The 18,219-nt window shown below is 40.1% G+C and overlaps 2 protein-coding genes across 6 annotated transcripts in view; one reads left to right on the top strand and one right to left on the bottom strand.

Moving 5' to 3' along the window:
- SHTN1 (shootin 1) overlaps nucleotides 1–18,219 on the top strand; it is a 153,407-nt gene that overhangs the window by 119,227 nt on the left and 15,961 nt on the right. For all 5 annotated transcript variants that reach the window (XM_010332583.3, XM_074382951.1, XM_074382952.1 and 2 more), the window contains one exon: nucleotides 1,275–7,068. In XM_010332583.3, the coding sequence (XP_010330885.3) occupies nucleotides 1,275–1,497 (223 nt within the window). In that variant the 3' untranslated portion in view covers nucleotides 1,498–7,068. The remainder of the gene's footprint in view (nucleotides 1–1,274; nucleotides 7,069–18,219) is intronic.
- ENO4 (enolase 4) overlaps nucleotides 5,479–18,219 on the bottom strand; it is a 31,645-nt gene continuing 18,904 nt past the window's right edge. The window contains exons 9-14 of the mRNA XM_003922168.4: nucleotides 15,742–15,909; nucleotides 13,172–13,297; nucleotides 10,923–11,118; nucleotides 8,508–8,575; nucleotides 7,876–7,993; nucleotides 5,479–6,290 (exon numbers count right to left, since the gene is read on the bottom strand). Coding sequence (XP_003922217.2) covers nucleotides 6,148–6,290; nucleotides 7,876–7,993; nucleotides 8,508–8,575; nucleotides 10,923–11,118; nucleotides 13,172–13,297; nucleotides 15,742–15,909 — 819 coding nt within the window. The 3' untranslated portion in view covers nucleotides 5,479–6,147. The remainder of the gene's footprint in view (nucleotides 6,291–7,875; nucleotides 7,994–8,507; nucleotides 8,576–10,922; nucleotides 11,119–13,171; nucleotides 13,298–15,741; nucleotides 15,910–18,219) is intronic.

Genomic DNA, 18,219 nt, shown 5'->3' with positions numbered 1-18,219 from the left:
TTGGTTTTTTCCCATTCGGTTACTCCACAAATGCATCTGTGCTAGGTGCTGGAGATAGCATTGTGAATAAAACTTAAGAGTCCCTGCCTCATGGATGCTTACATGCTATTGGAAGAGACAGATAGGAAACAATTGTGGGAAGACCAGCAAGAGAGAGGTATTAGGTGGTAAAAGAGTGTCTCCTGCCAGCTCTGACCTGCTCAAGGGATCAGAGAATAGTAGAAACCAACTCCTGGTGAGGGGCTGGTAGAGCAGTGGGCAGGCCCTGGATGGCAACTCCCTAGCTGCCACCTGGCAGAACACCAAGAGGTGGGGTGGTGGTGTGCTGGGCCATGGTTAACAGCCAGTTCTCTGGGACAAAAAGGCCTCATCCTAGCATTTTCCAAAAAGACCAGAAAAGTCCGAAAGCCCCAGCCCTGCCCACTGCAGCTGCCTCGACCTTCAGGCAGCAGCAGCAGCCTGAAACTTCAGGTGTTTCAGAGGTACCTGTTTCTATAAGGAAATCCTCACCCATTCAGCCTGAGGATAGCCATAGCTTCTAGCATCAGAAGAGATGAGAGGAGGACTCTGTGGAAAACTGCCTCTGAAATTCCATAAGAAATTTCTCAAGAAACCTGATCCTCCTTTTAGAAAAATGAATAGTAACTTAGCATTTTAGCTTCCACTCTGACTCTCTCTCGCTGCCCTTGGTCCTACTGCCACTCCCTCCCAAGGTCTGGCCATGTCTCCTCTAGTTGGTAATGGCAGCACCTGGCATGCCTCTCACCTGTCTGTCCATCAGTGATTGGGGTAATTACTTCCCCTAGTCCATGCAGGCTCCTTAGGGATACCCTGCAACCAGCCGTACCCAGGAATACGCAGGAGGGAAGGGAGTTAACTGGCTCCTTCCAGCTAAGTGAGGGTGGGCGGGAGCCTGGGCAGCAGGCCATGATGAGAAGTTCACAGTTTGTCCATGAGCTTTTCACTTCCTGAGAAGAGCATGTAATTAAGCAGGTAGGTGCGTTTGGCTTTCTTACACTTCTGTAGTTAGTTAATCGCTCTTTCTCTGCCTTCTTCCTTCTGCCCTTGTGCTCCTAATATCAGCTGTGTAATCCAGTAGCTTCATGTTTTCTTTTAAATGGCTGGCATCTCAAAGATGACTATATGCATGTTGATTAGACTTAGAACATTTTGGGTTTTCTGTGGTTCTGAATCCAGAATATCAGAGACAACTATTTTCTCTCTCTACTTTTTATTTTTATTTTTTATTTTTTGTCTAACTCTTCATCTCATAGGCCTCCCAGTAGCATTGGATGCAGGAAAAAATACTTTGATGGTGAAAAACAAGCCGAACCAGTTGTAGTTTTAGATCCTGTTTCTACACATGAACCCCAAACCAAAGACCAGGTTGCTGAAAAAGATCCAACTCAACACAAGGAGGATGAAGGCGAAATTAAACCAGAAAACAAAGAAGACAGCATTGAAAACGTGAGAGAGACAGACAGCTCCAACTGCTGATCCATAAACCAGAAGCCTGACATGTTTGGAAGTCCTTTTCAATAAGCACACGATTAGTGTGAGTGTATTGGCAAGGGCCATAGACATTCTGCTCTGGTCACTGTATTCAGAATACAGGTTCTTTTCTGGTGTCACTTTTGTAAGTAGCAACTATAAACATAAGTAAGCTATTTAGCAAAATACACGTTCCTAGTAGGTTTTGGTTTTTTGATCTTTATTAAAGATGAGATTTTCTTTTCCTAGTTACTGTATTAAGTATGACTTCTTTTAGAAGGTTACAAAAAAATTCAGATGTTGATACCTTTTCAGGAACTGTGCATACCACTCATCAAATGGAAGGATGAAAGTTTGAGGTGCTTGTGGATAATTGGATAAACAAAATTGATCAACCTAATACGATTTTAAAAGCCCCCCAAGAGGCTTCTGTTTTGGGTCTGATCCTCTTAATGGAGAAACTGCAGCAGCATGGAAATTGTTGGGTACTGTGGCATACAAGTTATTTTCTATGGTAGACTGAGATAAACTTAAAACTCAGGAGCTGGCATCAAACTCATAGTCCCATAGTCAGTGTTAATTACACACGTTGTTAACTATCGGATGAAAAATACATGATGTCAATTGTGTCCAAAGCCTCCCAAGGACCTCCGAGGGGATGCTCCGGTAGCCTACATACAGAATTGAGGTGGAAGTCTAAACCTTGAATTTAACAGTAATACGTTGGTAAACCATGTGATCTGTGCTATGAGTTAATTATGTTTTCCCATATACTAATGTGGCACAAGTACCATATTTTATCACAGTTCTTATGTACAGTGAAGATAAGTGACAAGCACACGTTTTTCTTGCTTCACTGCTGTTCTATATTACACAGGTTTGTTGTTACTAAAAAAAAAAAAAAGAAATAAATAAATTAAGCAGTAGTTAGTCTCTAAGAATACAATGTTTCAGGCTACCACAGTGAATAAATAGAAATGTAATCAGGGATTAAAAAAAAAAAAACTTATGCAGCTTTTCAAAGTTGATTGTTTCAAAATTGGTGTTTATTTAAAATAAGTGGTAATGTACTTGAATGCACTTTTTATGACAATGATTCAGTAATGGTAATTTTACTATTAAAGAAAGTGAAAGGTTTAGTTTTGTTAGCATGGCTCAGCATGTAGCTTTAAGGTGTTTTTCACCTAAGGGCAAAAGAAAATGATAGTAATAATTGCAGTAGTTGTATTGTATTGTATTTTTGCACGTGTGGTAAGCATAGGCTTGAAGAGGTGGGTAGGCAGGTACATGTACTTCCTAAATTTGGAGATAATTATCTTTCTGTAATTTCATTATGCTTGACTATTTCCATGTTCTCCCAGTGATGATTTTACAGTTACTTATCACTTTACTCATGGAGACTTAAAATGTAATGTTTTTCAACTGTATCTTTCCTTAACTGGACAATACTGCTATATGATATGCTAACTACAGACTGCATTAATTCACTAAGCGAATTGTTATGCTGTAATATGAACTCTCCTCACCACAACTTATTAAAAAGGCACCAACAGTTTCCCATTAAGGGTCAATTGTAGTTATTATCAACGTTTCTGGCTTAGCTCCCCAAGCTTGACGTTCTTTAATAGAAAATTGTATATGAGTTGACAACTTTAGTAATTTTCAATAGTCCCTAAGATGGTTTGAGTTTTCTTTGATGTTTCTTTGTGTTGTCTTCCTTCTTGCATCTGTGATCCGTCTGCCACCATGCGACTCACACACATTTAGGAATATAAAAATGTGTACACTGTCTTTCCATATTTCATCACACCATCAACAGAATAATATGGTTATCCAAACACCCTCCTTTCTGGAGTAAGAAGTTGCCCTTTTGGTGAAATGTGCTAGCTGAACTAGGGAACAGTTCATAACGGGTATTTTGAAAGTGTTCTTACCTTTTTTAAGCTGCTTTCTTTCTCCTACTCTGATTACAAAGAATTTTAAATTAATTTGACATAAAGTATTCGATGTAAGATATTCCCTAACCTTTTCTGCCCAGAGTTTTTCCCTTTTCACTTTGATTTTGAGGGGTTTTTGCCCCTGGCTGGGGTGACATTGTCAACCAAAGCAAGGTATCCCAGATAAGAAGGCATAGGAGAACTATGCTTATATCTGCAAAGTATGTTCATAGCTGTTGCACACACAAAACTTATATACAACCTGTGTACACGATTTTAAGTTGGAAGAGACTGCATCTTGATGATTGTGATCTCTCTAAAAGGTTATTTATGCTTCCTTCTGTTTGGGAAAGATAAATTAAGTCTTGTAGGCTACAGAGGATTTTTTTTAAACTAATGTTAATGCATTTTATAGCTAGAGTGAGGCAAAGAGATAGAGGTACTTTGTGCCATTGCTATTAAAGAAAAAGAAAATGTCTCTCCCTTTTTCTGGAAGAATAACATTTTAATTAAAGCGCTTGCACCCTTTTGTATCTGAGCTGGTCTTAAACAAAGTCCTCACCCACAGTTCAGCAAATAATCAGTCCCATGGAAGTTCTGACTGACAGGCATCAACAGGGCTGTTAGCACCCAGCCTAGTTTGCCCTGAGTAAGGAGGATGGACGCTTTGGCTCTGACTACTCAACAGTAATTGCTCTTTCCTTACCTTCTTTGTTAATGGCAAACTGCTGGAAATGGGGTAGTACAGGTAACAATTATTGTTAATTATCTTTCCTGGCCAGTTTTTGGTTGTGTATTCAGTAAATGATGGTCTATATCATAGCCACAAAGTCTGGATTATTTTTCTAAATGCATACTCTACATGTTTAGTTACATTCGTTGTGGAACAACATTTGCTTATATACCAGTAAGTTGTGAAGAATGGATAAACATCTGTCATTATCACTGACCTTAGAAGACTCATCAAGCAGTCCCTGTGTAAGGATTGGAGTGGTTTGAAGTTTCCCTTCTAAGCACTGACATTGCCCTATCCCACCATCTTTTTAAATTTGGGATATGACTAGTTTCATTTCTTTCACAGATAATATTATATATACAGTTATATAAATATATTTCTATTATATATCATATAACACAGAGAAAGTATAAATAGAAACAGTGCCTAGCACCCGAAGAAATTTAAATTAAAATGCTAACTATCCATTGGTGAGTGTGGTCTCAAGTGAGGATAGGTGAGTAAACTACGCTCTGTGTTGAAGTTAAATTGCTGACCTGGTCTGGTAATAAATCACCTCTTTGGTTAATTTAATTTAGCTATTTTGTTATTCCTTGAACATTTTTACTCTGGTTTTAGTAATTTAATTATAATTTATAGCACTGTTTCAGGGCATACTCTCGTGTGTGTGTGTGTGTGTGTGTGTGTGTGTATGTGTGTGTATTTTTCAAAGTGCATGTGAACACCCAGTCATGTTTGTTCTGCCTTTAAAATGAATTTTCCTTCCAGTTTCTCCTACCTGTTGTTTGTTGCTGAGCATCAGGAGAGACAGTAGCAACCACACACTGTGACACAGTTCTCCCAACTTAAAGGGACATCAACCAAGTCTCCTGCCTCATGCTCTGAGTCTGCCCTGAGCCAGTTTCAAATCATAGCTTTGAGAATAAGAAGTTGGCTCTGTTATGAGGACATTAAGGTCCCTTGTTAGTATTCTTTAAAAGGAGAGGTCCTCAGTGTGCTTAGTAAAAATTACAGAATTTGTCAGAAGTCTAAACTCAGCCAACTCAGTACATAGCAATTTATATAATGTTTAGGAAAAGCAAATGCTATAACCCTTTTAACAGAGACCCTAGATCATACAAAATGGTTGGATATTATTATATCCATATGTTTGTGTCTGAAGATGTTTTATTTCTGCTACTCCTCTGCTGTAATCACAACACTAACTTACAAAAGAGCAAGCTCAGGCAACAAATATGTCATACCATTTTTTTTTAATATCACTTGCGAATTGCTTTTTAAATGCTGTAGAATAAATAACTGGGCATTTAATAATCTTGAGAATATTTATTCATTTGCTGATGTGCTTATTCATTTATACTCATTCCAAAAAGGATCTAAGAAGACCCACAAAGGTAAAAATAATACAAGAAAAACTAAAATGTAAAAAGAAGGAATTAGGGAAAAGGGAATTAAGGGTAGGAAAGAGATAAAACTATTTGGCTGTTACAAAAAAGAGTGATGCTCTCACACTTAACTTCTACATGAGGCTGGCTATAAAAATGTGTCGATGCTTTTCAGCACAGATATGTAGAATAAACACAGAAGATGGACATCTGTTCCCAGCACAGAGAGCTTCTAGGGTCATTAGGTTTTTGTTCTCCGAAATGTTCTGATTGGTAAAGGATGAGATGTTTGACTGAGTGTGGAGTTGGCAACAAAAATATTGGCCTCTTTTACCGGAGCGTGCCCCTGAAAAATGGACAGGAGAGCTAATAGACAAAAATCTACGGAAATGCGATGGCTGTCAAACAAAGTTCACAGATATAATCTCAGGCAAAACCACCATATATGTATTTTACTAAGCAGTGGAATTAAAAGAATCAAAACCACAGGAGTTGGTGAAGTTTAAGAGGAAACTCGATGCGGAAACACGGTGCTGTACTTAGACCTCCCAGTCTGCGAATGCTGATGGTGTGGCTGGAACCTGGGGTGTGTACAGCCCTATCCAGAGGATGCTCTTGTTTTGGCTGATTCCTCGACACCTTGTGTAAGAAAGGTGGGCTCCAGGGGCTCCAGCAGCTCCCCAGCCGCAGCAGCCTCAAGTTCCTCATTAAAGTAGAAAAAAGTGTGTTCTTCATTGAAACCTGTTTTTTTAAAAAAAGTTAACAATAAAGCTTACTGTCTAATCCAATGGTACCAGTTTTTATATATTACATGAGTTGAAGGAGATCATCTTCAGTACTAGTCCAAAGGTGTCACATCACGATCCCAAAGGATTCCAGGACCATTTACAACTGGGCCTATCTTTGGTTATATGTTAATTGTGTCCTACAATTGTTCTGTTCAGTTTTATTTGCACTGTCATTCAATGTACTGAATCGTTTGCTGATGCATCATGGACTTTCGGCAGAGGCTTAGTGGAAAGGGTTAAGAGGAAGATAATGAACTGGGGGAAAGGCCAGTATTATAGATGGTACAAGGCACTGCCCGCTGACTGCTGTGAGGGAAAGGATGCCAGGGAAGGATTATTACAGTCAGGTCCTTACATGTAAGTATTGATAGCATTTTAATGGCAGAGATTTTGCCAAGATTTCCTACTCAAAAGTGGGAGTGGTGAGATTTGTTTTAGATTTGTTTTTTTGTTTGTTTGTTGTTTTTGTTTGTTTGTTTTTTTTTTCACCAGTTTTTGGTCCCTTTAATAGTGATTCACCAAGGCCAGTGTCTGAGAAGTTCTCCTTAATCTGTTAATCCATTGCGGAATACTGAGGGGGCTGCACTGTCACCAGAGAGGGGCGGGGCCTCCGGTCACCAGAGCCCTGAAACAGCTGTTTCCCTCATGGTAAAATGTCTGGCTGGAACTGCGATCAGTCATGCTAGGAAGCTAAGGTCTCCACAAGTCAGGATGCCGTGGAAAATAATCAGGTATGTGGAACGGTATAATTTTACCCATTTGAAAAAACTAGCCCTTCTACTACACACAAAACAATACAGAATAACTTTTGACTGCCCTTTCATGACTCAGAAATAGTCTCCCAATTATATCTTTATTTTCTATGAATCCTAGGATGCATTTCAAGACCACTACGGACGTTAAACAAGACAAGTTTACAATCACAGTTTCTATCAGTCTCTTTAAATGTCACTGCATGCTATGTGCCTCCTTTTGGCCATCACAATCAGTAATATAAGAATAGAAATGTATATTTGGTGTATTTCTCTCCAGTTACCCAGTATACAGGGTGCTTCTAACCATGCAGATATACAAAGGTTTGATTTCATTAAATGATTAATTGATTTCTCTTGAAACCTTAGCCTTTCCAAGGTATGTTAACACACTGCCTACTTGTTTTTAAGTAAAACGATTAGTTTCCAGGAACCCTCAGGAAAGCATCTGTCTTTAACTTTCATGGGCTGTGCAGAGAAACCTTAAGTATAATTTGGACCATAACAAAAGGTAGGCTTGGGAATTCCAATCAATTAATTCTATTGAAGAGCATCATGCAGCCTATTCATCAAGAAAAAGGGTGGGAGTTTTAAACATTCAGGTAAATAGATAATCCATTAAGACAACAATATACATTGTGGCAAGTGCCATCCTAGTTTTGTCAGCACTTACTTATGGTCTTTGGATTCCCCTGGCCTCCTGCGGAGGGACTTCTATTCCCCCTCTTCCAATCTTTGTTCTCTTATTCATGGCTAAGTGAAAACAAAGCAAGAAACAGCGCATACCCAGTGTTCCATTCTGGACAAGTTCTTCCTCTATAGTGAGAAGGCGGTTGTATTTAGTCACCCGTTCACCACGGGAAAGACCCCCCAACTTGATAAACCGGACACCAAGCCCAACAGCCTAAAAGAGGGGAAAAACTAATTTTAGATGGAGGAGCCATGTCTTGCTAAAAAACAGACAATCCTTTAAGGAGAAAGGAAACTGTCACAGTGTGCTCTTTGGGTTTTTTTCTTATTACTTAGTTTTTTATCTTTACATAAGCTCAGGGGTCTACAAGCTGAGAGTGTTGAAAAGCAAACAGATGATGTGACTGACTATCCATCAGGCACCTTACTAGTCACGGAGGCATGCTGATTTTATCTAAGAACATTCTGGCCTTTCTCACTTCATTTTAGGAGGGAAGATTGCAGGTGCACACACCACTCGTTTAAGTGTGCTCATCATTTTCTCTGGACTTCAATTTTTCTTTTTAAAAGTTCAGAGATTAGCTCTTTGCAAAAGGTAGCTGTCTGGGAGGAAGCAAGTCTATTTCATAAAAGGTTACATGACTTACTCTACCAAAGACTGCATTTCTCTGAAATACCAATTCGTGATAAAAGCAGTGTTTGGCAGTTGACCAGCATTCAGCACTTACCAAATCAACAAGGCTGTCATCAGATGATTCTCCTTCTGTGCTTCCAAAGACAGCGATGTGCTGCTTATCTGGAAGAGGAATTCCTTTCAGTTTTATACGGTACAGAGAGTTAGCATACCAGTGAGTCTCTGGGATCAAAATTAAAAATTTCTCAGATTTAAACTTCCCTGTGAAGAGTCAATTACTTCCCCACCTAAGAATTCTAACATTTGCATTTTTATTGCCCTGCTTTTATTTACACCCCCTACTTCCAGTAGCTGAGATGCTGTAAATACTAAATGAATATCATGTTTCATCAAAATTAAGATACATGATTTGTAAGATGTACTGTTATTACCACTAAAAGGGGGTAGGGGGATGCTCAAATTACTTTGACACATTTCTAAGACCATGGCTGTAAGACACAAATCAATTTTTTAAATGTTTAGTGTAGAAAAGTGTGCATCTTTGAGTCAGTGTGAAACATGGCAAGAGTGACGTGGAGTTAGTATGCCTATATAATGGCTTTCTCATTTCATTGTGTAGAATTTTATACAATGGACTGTCATTCTGAATGTTTGCTAGAAGACTAGTGAGTAATCAATCATTTGAGGGTCTCAAAACCCTTTAAAATGTGCCAGTCTATGAAGAGTGCCAGCCAGAGCTCTTCCCGCAGTGACAGTGTTTGCATTGCCTCCTGTCTATCATCTGCTACCCACAGGGCAGCCCTGCCTGAGCATCTTCTTCCATCCTCTGGCACCAACCCAGGCCCCTGGTTGCCAGTCTGGCCCTGAATTCTGCTCCAGGTCTGAGGCCAGCTTTCTGTCTAGTTCCTGAGATCCACTTGTATTTGTTTCATGCCCTGTGCGTAAGGGTACAAGATGTCTATGAACTCAGTTTGTAGTCTAGTGGGAGATCCCAGTCATTAGATAGTTGTACAAGTCATTGTGATCAGTACTGCAAAGAGGAAATACAGGATGCTAGGAGGAAGATTCAGAACAGAACCAGTTAAGGATTGGGGAAGGCAAGAGTGGCTGAAGACATTTCATTTTAGCCAAGACCTGAAGGATGCAGTCAAGTGTGTCAGGGCAAAGCATTCTGGACCAAAGGAACAGCATGTTTAAAAGACTGAGGTGGGCAAGTGAGATCACTGTAGCGTCATGGGAAAGTTACCTAATTTCTCCAAGTCTTTTCTTATCAGTAAAGTGGAAATGGTAGAGTCTACTTCACAGGGATGGTGTAAGGATTATGTCCAGTTCACAAATGCCTGACCCATTGGCCTTAAGCTGCTCTCCTCTGGCATCCCAGATGCACCAGCACTGGAGTCTTGCTTTTCACCTGTCATCCCCTGATTCCCATTGGTGGAATCCGGTCCCTGAATCCCAGCTTGATGACTCATGTTCTGCTTCCAGAGACTTCCAATGCCCCACTGCTTTGCCAACCCGATTGGCAGCTTCCTTGTGCTGCGTGTTAGTAACTGTCAACCTACCCTTGCCTCAGGTCTCTATACTGACAGAAAACTGCTTCTAATTTGATCTTGTTGCCTGTCTTCTAAACTGCTGAAGTAGACCATTCACTGCAATGGGTGATCTCATTCCAAATTCTGGTCCCTTCTAGACTTCCCCAAGCAAATTAAAATGGCCCACTGGGTCTGGGTATATTACAAGTAGCTAAGTTTATTTTCAATTAAGTAATTCCTATATCCTACTATGCCTGTGTGGAAGAAAGCTGTGGTCCCTACTAGGATATTGTCTTCATCTAGAATCTAGAGCATAAAGTGGTAGTAAATGGTAGGAAGAAATTTACAATACTGCAGTAATGTGATGCAGGCTACACACATTCTGTCCCTGCTGTTCCTTGGCTGTGCCTGGTGCCTTGACTTCGTGAATGGTGGGCTGTTTTTCTTGGCTTGAACACTGCATTATAGCCGGAAGCCTGGCTAGTGCAGATGAGTACCCAGGTGTTCCACAGTACATGATTCAGGGTTTGAGACCTGTTCTTTGGCAGTAAGAGTTGGGGTTCCTCTCTGGGTTTCTGTCAATTTAAAGATTTTCTGTAGCCCAAGCTCAGAGCCTAAAGCAAACTGATACATGTGCTGAAGGCTATGCCCTTTCAGAAGAATTCAGTCCTTAGTCCTCCTGTTACAGGCAGAAAGGCCCTCCCCACTGTGAAGCTAACAGGGCAGTGGCCTTGGCCATACCTCTGGCAGCCCTCAGTAAAGGGGATGAGCTTGGCCTTGGGCTGTTAGTGGAATGCTGTGAAGTACGTCAGTAAGCTGCATATTGTTTTCCAGCACTAAATCTCTCACAAATGGTTGGACTTTCTTTTCTTCCAAGATTTCTTCCATGCTTTTTATGGACTTTGATATGGTGTATATTTTTGGCTGCTTGTATAACCAAGTTATTACGCGTCTTTCACATGTATACTTTTACTCACTGTCAATCAGATTGGTTATTTCCACCAAGTCAGACATCGTAGTTTGGTTTGTGTGTGTTATGATCAGTCCATTGGATTTGGGGATGCTGATGTTTGCTTGCTCTAGAAGTTTAGAGATGCTTTTGGATGCGGTTCCTGCAATTATGTAACACCTGGAACCAAGTGCGTGATAGATGCTGTCCCACTGTTCAACGTCCTGGGTAAATATTTAAGAATTGATCATTATAATGCACTGAACATAATTACAAAACAGCAGGAATAATATAACACATAATCAAACTCACACATTTTTCCTGAGATACACAAAAGAATTTTCTTTTACTTCTGTTCCTGAATGATCCCTGTACCACAGCCACACAAACCAACAAGCTTTGGGGAACAGAAACTAAAAGCAGTAACATTTGAACTTAAAGGTTTTGTGAATTAAATGTCAATACACTAAATGCCATTTCTTACGTGGATTGTAGAGTTCCTCAGACCCAGGCTATTTCCATCCACTGTTGTCTATAATGCTGCTAAAGATTGGCTGGATATATTTTTTTGATATTTCTGGTAAACAGAAAATGGAAAAAGAAAGCCTGCAAGCGGTCTAGGCCCTTCTCAACACCCTTATTTTTATTGATGAGACCACCAAATGAAATGAAATGCTTACTTTAAAGTTATATACATATATATGCATGTTTGTGTGTGTATATATATGTGTGTGTGTGTACAAACACACACACACACACACACACACACAGTCATCCTAGCCTTTGTATCAGATTTCAACTTACCCCATTAGAACAGACCACACAGGTTCATCCTATTGCATGAAAAAAGCTGTGGTCCAGGCCAGATGCAGTGGCTCACATCTGTAATACCAGCACTGTGGGAGGCTGAGGCAGGAGGATCGCTTGAGTCCAGGAGTGTGAGACCAGCCTGGACAATATGGCGAGACCCCATCTCTACAAAAAGAATACAAAAACTAGCTGGGTGTGGTAGTGTGCCTAGTAGTCCCAGCTACTTGAGAGGGTGAGGTGGGAAGATGGCTTGAGCCTGGGAGGTCAAGGCTGCAGTCAGCTGTGATTGGGCCACTGCACTCCAGCCTGGATGACAGAGCAAGACCCTGTCTCAGAAAAAAAAAAAAAAAAGTGACCCGAGCCTCAGGAAAGTCATCACAGGGCTGGTTAAGCTCAGCCGGTGCATTCTTGCCTGTCGGTGTGGAATGGAAGCTGTTAAAGGGAGGACGAGACTGAGACCCTGGGACTCAAAATGAGGACCATTTTTTTATATTGTCCTCCAAATCAAAATAGTTGTGTTATCTCAAAGAAGATACTGTTCAGTATATCTGTTCAATCTATCTGATGGTTCTCAAATTTATAAAATCAATAATTTGTATTTTAGACTTTAAGTTGGTTAGGGGGAGAGATAGTCTTCTGTGGCACATAACTTGTCAAATGCGTGAGTTTGGATAGATCATGAAACCTCAGTATCTCAAACCCTTTAAAATATGGCTTTACAGGCCAGGGGCAGTGGCTTATGCCTGTAATCGTAGCACTTTGGGAGGACAAGGTGGGTGGATCGCCTGAGCTCTGATGTTCCAGACCAGCCTGGGCAACATGGCGAAACCTCGTCTTTACTAAAAATACCAAAAATTAGCTGGATATAGTAGTGCACGCCTGTCGTCCCAGCTACTCGGGAGGCTGAGGCAGAAGAATCACTTGACCCCGGCAGGCAGAGGTTGCATTTAGCCAAGATTGTGCCAGAGTGAGACTCTGTCTCAAAAAAAAAAACCAAAAAAACCCAAAAATGGCTTTGTTATTTTTTATGCATATATAGTGACTGGATTTAGGTTGAAAAATATTTGGCCTTATAGAAGTCCTGTTTCCCTGAGCACATTAAAATGATATATGATTAATCTTTTGAAGCTCCAGCTGGCACAGCAGGGGCAGCTTCCATCAGTGAGGTTGCTTGTAAATACGCAGGTACTCCTGAAGGGCTTGCAAATAGCGTGTTTCATTCCCCAGACAGGCACACTCCTAGGTTATTGTGTTTTTGCTATTCATTTGCTTAGTAAGTGCCTTTTCTCATAAATGCTGAAATAAAGTAACTCAGCCCCAGACCAAATTACAACACATTTTGAATGACAGAGATCCAAAAGAATGAGATTTTATTCTCAGTTTTGCTATAAAATGTAAAAGGTGAGTCTTGCCTATCTTATGGCATATAAAATATGTTATAAAATATGGAAGATGAGTCCTGCTTACCTCCTTCCTGAAAGGATCAATTAAGGCAATAATTGAAGGGTACTTGTCGATCAGATCCACATATAGGTCAACCATCTCCACTGCATTTTTGTATGTGCCCATCATCACTTCATACTTTCCTTTACTCTGATATGTGTCAGGAAAATATTAAAATAAGGGATAGACGATGAATTCATCAAATGCCAAAGATGTGGTTCAGATTCATTTTCGTTCATTTTATTGTAAGAGGTTGTAAACAGGTTATTTTCAGGGCACAGTGACCTGAGAAATCTGTGTATTCTACTTTAAATATCTTAAATATTAACCTGGGAAATCAAGTCACCATTCCTTTTGATACCCTCCAGGGCTCTTCCCACAGACTTCAGATGGAGCCTCCTACACAAAACACCAATGAGTACAGAGTAGGAGGGGAATAATCTGTTAGACCTGACTGCCTGGGTAGATGGACGATAGTTGGCAAAACAAGCAGAATAGCACTGCTAACTTGCTCACTCACTACACCCTGCTATCTTTCAGCTCATAACTTGTTTCCTTTACTGTAAATATTCTAAAGTCAGAAAGCAAGGCTAGGCTTTTGATACACTAACAACCAGTTTGAAAAGTACTGTGACTTATGTGAGGTATTTCTTTCTCAGGTAGCATGTACCTTCCAGCAGTAACGCTATTGTCCTGAAGGTAGAATTCTAGTGCAACATTCGTTTGAAGTCTGGCAAACCCCTAAGTTATAAAGTATAGAAGTAAACAGGGCTGAAGGATCTAGTCTAGCTTTCTGCAAAACAAAGCACCCTCCCTTTTAAGTCTATGTTCAGGGATGGCACCTGGGAAATTTTGGCAAGGGGAGGGAGCTGGAATGGATCAGTATCGCTGTTTGGTTTGCTAATGCCTTCCTGCTGCTGCTGCTAATAGAATGGATTCCATTGGAATTAAGCAGGTTCCTAAGAAGACCATAACTAAAGGAATTTTATATTTTCACCTTCAAAAGCAGCAAGAACTTTTAACTTCTGTAACGCAAAGCTTTAAAAACCCTATCTTGTCAGTGAAGAAACGCTAATGATTTTGAACCAACAATATTGTAAGAATTATCTGATATCAAGCTAATATATTTTCCTGAATATAAGCAATAAATACCCATTCTAGTTAGCACTAGCAGTCGGTATATTCATAGTTCCTGGTATACATTGCTGATGAAAACATGCAATTATTTTTCTTAATGGTATGCCTAGGAACCAATCATTATGTGAAGAATAGGAAATTACTTTAAATATTCTTTTATGTGCTTAGTTTCTTTTGAAAAGTAAAAGAACTTTTAGAAGTCAGCCAAAATTTAGGGTTCTTATGTAGTATTCAGAATTTCCTTTGTAAAGTTAAAATCACAGTTAAAGCAGAATCCTATTTGGTCATGTCCCCTGAATTTGACAAAAATTACCAAGTCACCATAAATGCTTGACAATATGCTGGACATTTCATAAAACGTAGACTCAGCATTTTTGTGTATTTAAAATTGGGAAGTGTATTAGTTCGTTATCATTCTGCTAATAAAGACATACCTGAGATTGGGTAATTTATGAAGGAAAGAGGTTTAATTGACTCACAGTTCCACACAGCTAGAGAGACCTCCCAATCATGGTGGAAGGTAAAGGAGGAGCAAAGTTACCTCTTACATGGCAGCAGGCAAGAGAGCATGTGCAGAGGAACTCCCCTTTATAAAACCATCAGATCTAGTGAGACTTAATCACTATCACGAGAATAGCATGGGAAGACCCACCCCCATGATTCAGTTACTTTCCATGACACATGGGAATTATGGGAGCTACAAATCAAGATGCAATTTGGGTGCGGGCATAGCTAAACCATATCAGGAAGTATATAAGACAGAAAACTGATAAGTTTCTTAACATACCAGTTTCCCAAGTTTAAAGGTAAATTGCTGTTGTATTACCCTGAGGAAGTGATGACTAGAGTATTTTTTAATGAACCTGTTTTCCACTCTCTTTTTAAAATCTTTCTCTTCAGGTGGGTGGTCCCCAGGTGAAGTCTCATCACATCACTAAAACTCTGTCCTCCTGACCCAGGCTGTGGATAACACTGTGATATGTTTAGTTGGACAAAAACATAATCATAAACTTCAAACTTGTAAATATTTTTATATTTAAAAAGTCACAGCATAAATTCTAAGAACCACATGTCTAGAAGGGCCTATCAAGTCATAAGTTACAACTCATCCACTTTTTAGGCTCGACAAATTCAGCCTTTACCAACCAAATGCAATTTGTTCAATTGTTTTTCAGTAGCTTTCAGGATGGAAATGTAAGCAACTCATTTTACTCATCTTTATTGTAGAATTTCTAAATATAATAATGACATTTTCTATTTTTTAAATGTCATGGTTATGTTACTCTGTGGTCATTAGCTAATTTGGTTTTCTCAGTTCCATTTACATTTGGATCCTTCACACAATATTAATAAAAAAACAGATCTGTTTAGAAAATATCAGATAAGCTCTTTTTTTGAGTTCTAGTTTAAAAACCATGGATCTCAATAGGAGGTGAATGTTCTGAGTGGAAACTTACATAGTCCATCAGCTCATGGCCAGCACAGTTGATAGCTAGATGCAGGTTTGTTCCCAGTTCTAGCCCCAGGTTTGCACAGATTCCCTGTATTAGAACCAGTGGCTGTTCTATGGTGTCGCAGCTAATGGTTAAACAGCCAAGATGGGACATCTTGCCAGTAATCTGCTGCTGCAAGATCAAGAGAAAACGATGCATATCAATATAGCACAATAGGGTTCTTGGCAATTCCTGTGTTAGGGATGCTTTATGATCAGATGAAGGTCTGCAAAGATCAGTCCTTTGATTCTCAATCCTACTTAGAATTGATTCATATGACTTAGGGCATATGATTCCCCTGTGGTATCTGGGAGTAATTTTCTTATTTCTGAGGTTTCCAACTTTGGCCTGAGAGCACACTTTTCTCTCTTCAGTGTGTCTGTGTTCTCTCTTTATTGACACTGCCATTCCTTGTACATAGGGATAGCCTGAGTCATAACCACCTGGTTGGTGAAGGTCCAGGCCCTCCCTGTAAATGTCCACCCTGTCCGTCTACTTCTGCCAGTCCTTTTCCTCCAAACCTGTGCTTTCCTATGTTGTGTTTTCCTCTAGATAAATGCAGCTGTTGAAAGCATAACACTCCTTCAGGAAAAGTTTTATTTATTTGTATGTTTTGAGACAGTGTGTTGCTCTGTCACCCAGACTGGAGTGCAGTGGCTTGAACATGGCTCTTCAGCCTCGACTTCCCCAAGTTCAAGTCATCCTTTCTCAGCCTCCTGAGGAGCTGAGAACACAGGCATGTGTCACCACATCTGGCTAATTTTTTGATATTTTGTAAAGACAGAGTCTCACTATGTTGTTCAGCCTGGTCTTGAAGTCTTGGGCTCAATCTCCCAAAGTGCTGGGATTACAGGTGTTAGCTACTTTATTTATTTATGTATTTATTTATTGAGACAGAGTCTTACTCTTGTTGCTCCGGTTGGAGTGCAATGGCACGATCTTGGCTCACTGCAACCTCTGCTTCCTGAGTTCAAACAATTCTCCTGCCTCAGCCTCCTCAGCTGGGATTACAGGCACCCGCCACCACGACCAGCTAATTTTTGTATTTTTAGTAGAGACGAGGTTTCGCAATGTTGGCCAGACTAGTCTCGAACTCCTGACCATAGAATATCCACTTTGGCCTCCCAAAGTGCTGGGATTACAGGCATGAGCCACCACGCCCAGCTGGCATTGGTCACTTTAAAAGGATTGAAGAATTCCACTAAGAGTATGCAATACTGAAGATGGATTTTAGTGGAAGGTGATTTTGGAACCCACATAACCCCAAGGAAAGACAGCTATGGAAAAGTCAGCTTGATGTGCCTTCACCGTAAATTGCTACTATGCAATTATAAATTGAAACAATATCTATGAATCTGAGGGCTTCAGGTAAGGTGTGTGTATGTGTGTGTGTGCCAAACTCAAGGACAAACATGAACCCGGGAATGAATATTCTGTTTTGACTGGTGATAGCACTAGTTAATTATAAGAACCATCCAACATTTTTTATGTCAATGGGAGGAAACTTTTATTTAGCAAACAAAGGAATAGCTGGGGAAATTTTTGTCCATCAATTGAGTTTTGTTAGAGAGCCTTCTAAACTATGAAAGCATCACTTACTTGGTGCTAAATGCCAGGTACTGTTCTAAGCACATTACACGAAGTAAATACATTTACTCCTTACATCAACCCCTCAATGCAGGTATTATTCTGATCTCCATTCTACAGAGTTAAGTAACTTGGACCAGATTTTAATGCAGGCAGTTTAGCAACAGAGTCTATACCCTTAATTCTTCTGTGACTGCCTCTCTGGAATCTATATGCTGACCTGTTGCTAACAGGAAAAAAAAACAATAATAGTAAAGTGGATCATAGGGAGGGCTAATGTTGGTCTAAGTTTTCCAGAACACAGAGAACCCCCTGCTGGAATGAAGCACTGAGAACTCATGGCTGGTTTATCATCTCCACCTCTTGCAAGGCCTAATATTAGAAGGCTGTGCTCATTCCAACATATACAAACGGTTGACAGGATTTTGCTTACTGCTGGATGTGTTCACACATTTCTCTTCTCTCTCCCAATCTTGAAAAGAAACTTTTTTTTTTTTTTTTTTGAGATGGAGCCTTGCTCTGTCATTCAGGCTAGAATGCAGTGGCACAATCTCAGCTCACTGCCACCTCTGCCTCTGGATTCAAGTGCTTCTCCTACCTCAGGAGGCAGGCAACTGTAATACCAGCTACTTGGTTTGCATTATTATTGGATTTCTTATGTTTTTTATGCTTCCTCATTGAGACTTTTAAACTCCCTAAGGACAGGAAGTATGTTTTTATCCCACCAGGCCCAGCTAATTTTTGTATTTTTAGTAGAGATGGGGTTTCACCATCGTGGCCAGGCTGGTCTTGAACTCCTGACCTCGTGATCCACCCACCTCAGCCTCCTAAAGTGCTGGGATTACAGGTGTGAGC

Source organism: Saimiri boliviensis, chromosome 12, assembly GCF_048565385.1.
Source record: "Saimiri boliviensis isolate mSaiBol1 chromosome 12, mSaiBol1.pri, whole genome shotgun sequence".
Taxonomy (NCBI): domain Eukaryota; kingdom Metazoa; phylum Chordata; class Mammalia; order Primates; family Cebidae; genus Saimiri; species Saimiri boliviensis.
This window is presented reverse-complemented; position numbering and strand designations above follow the sequence as displayed.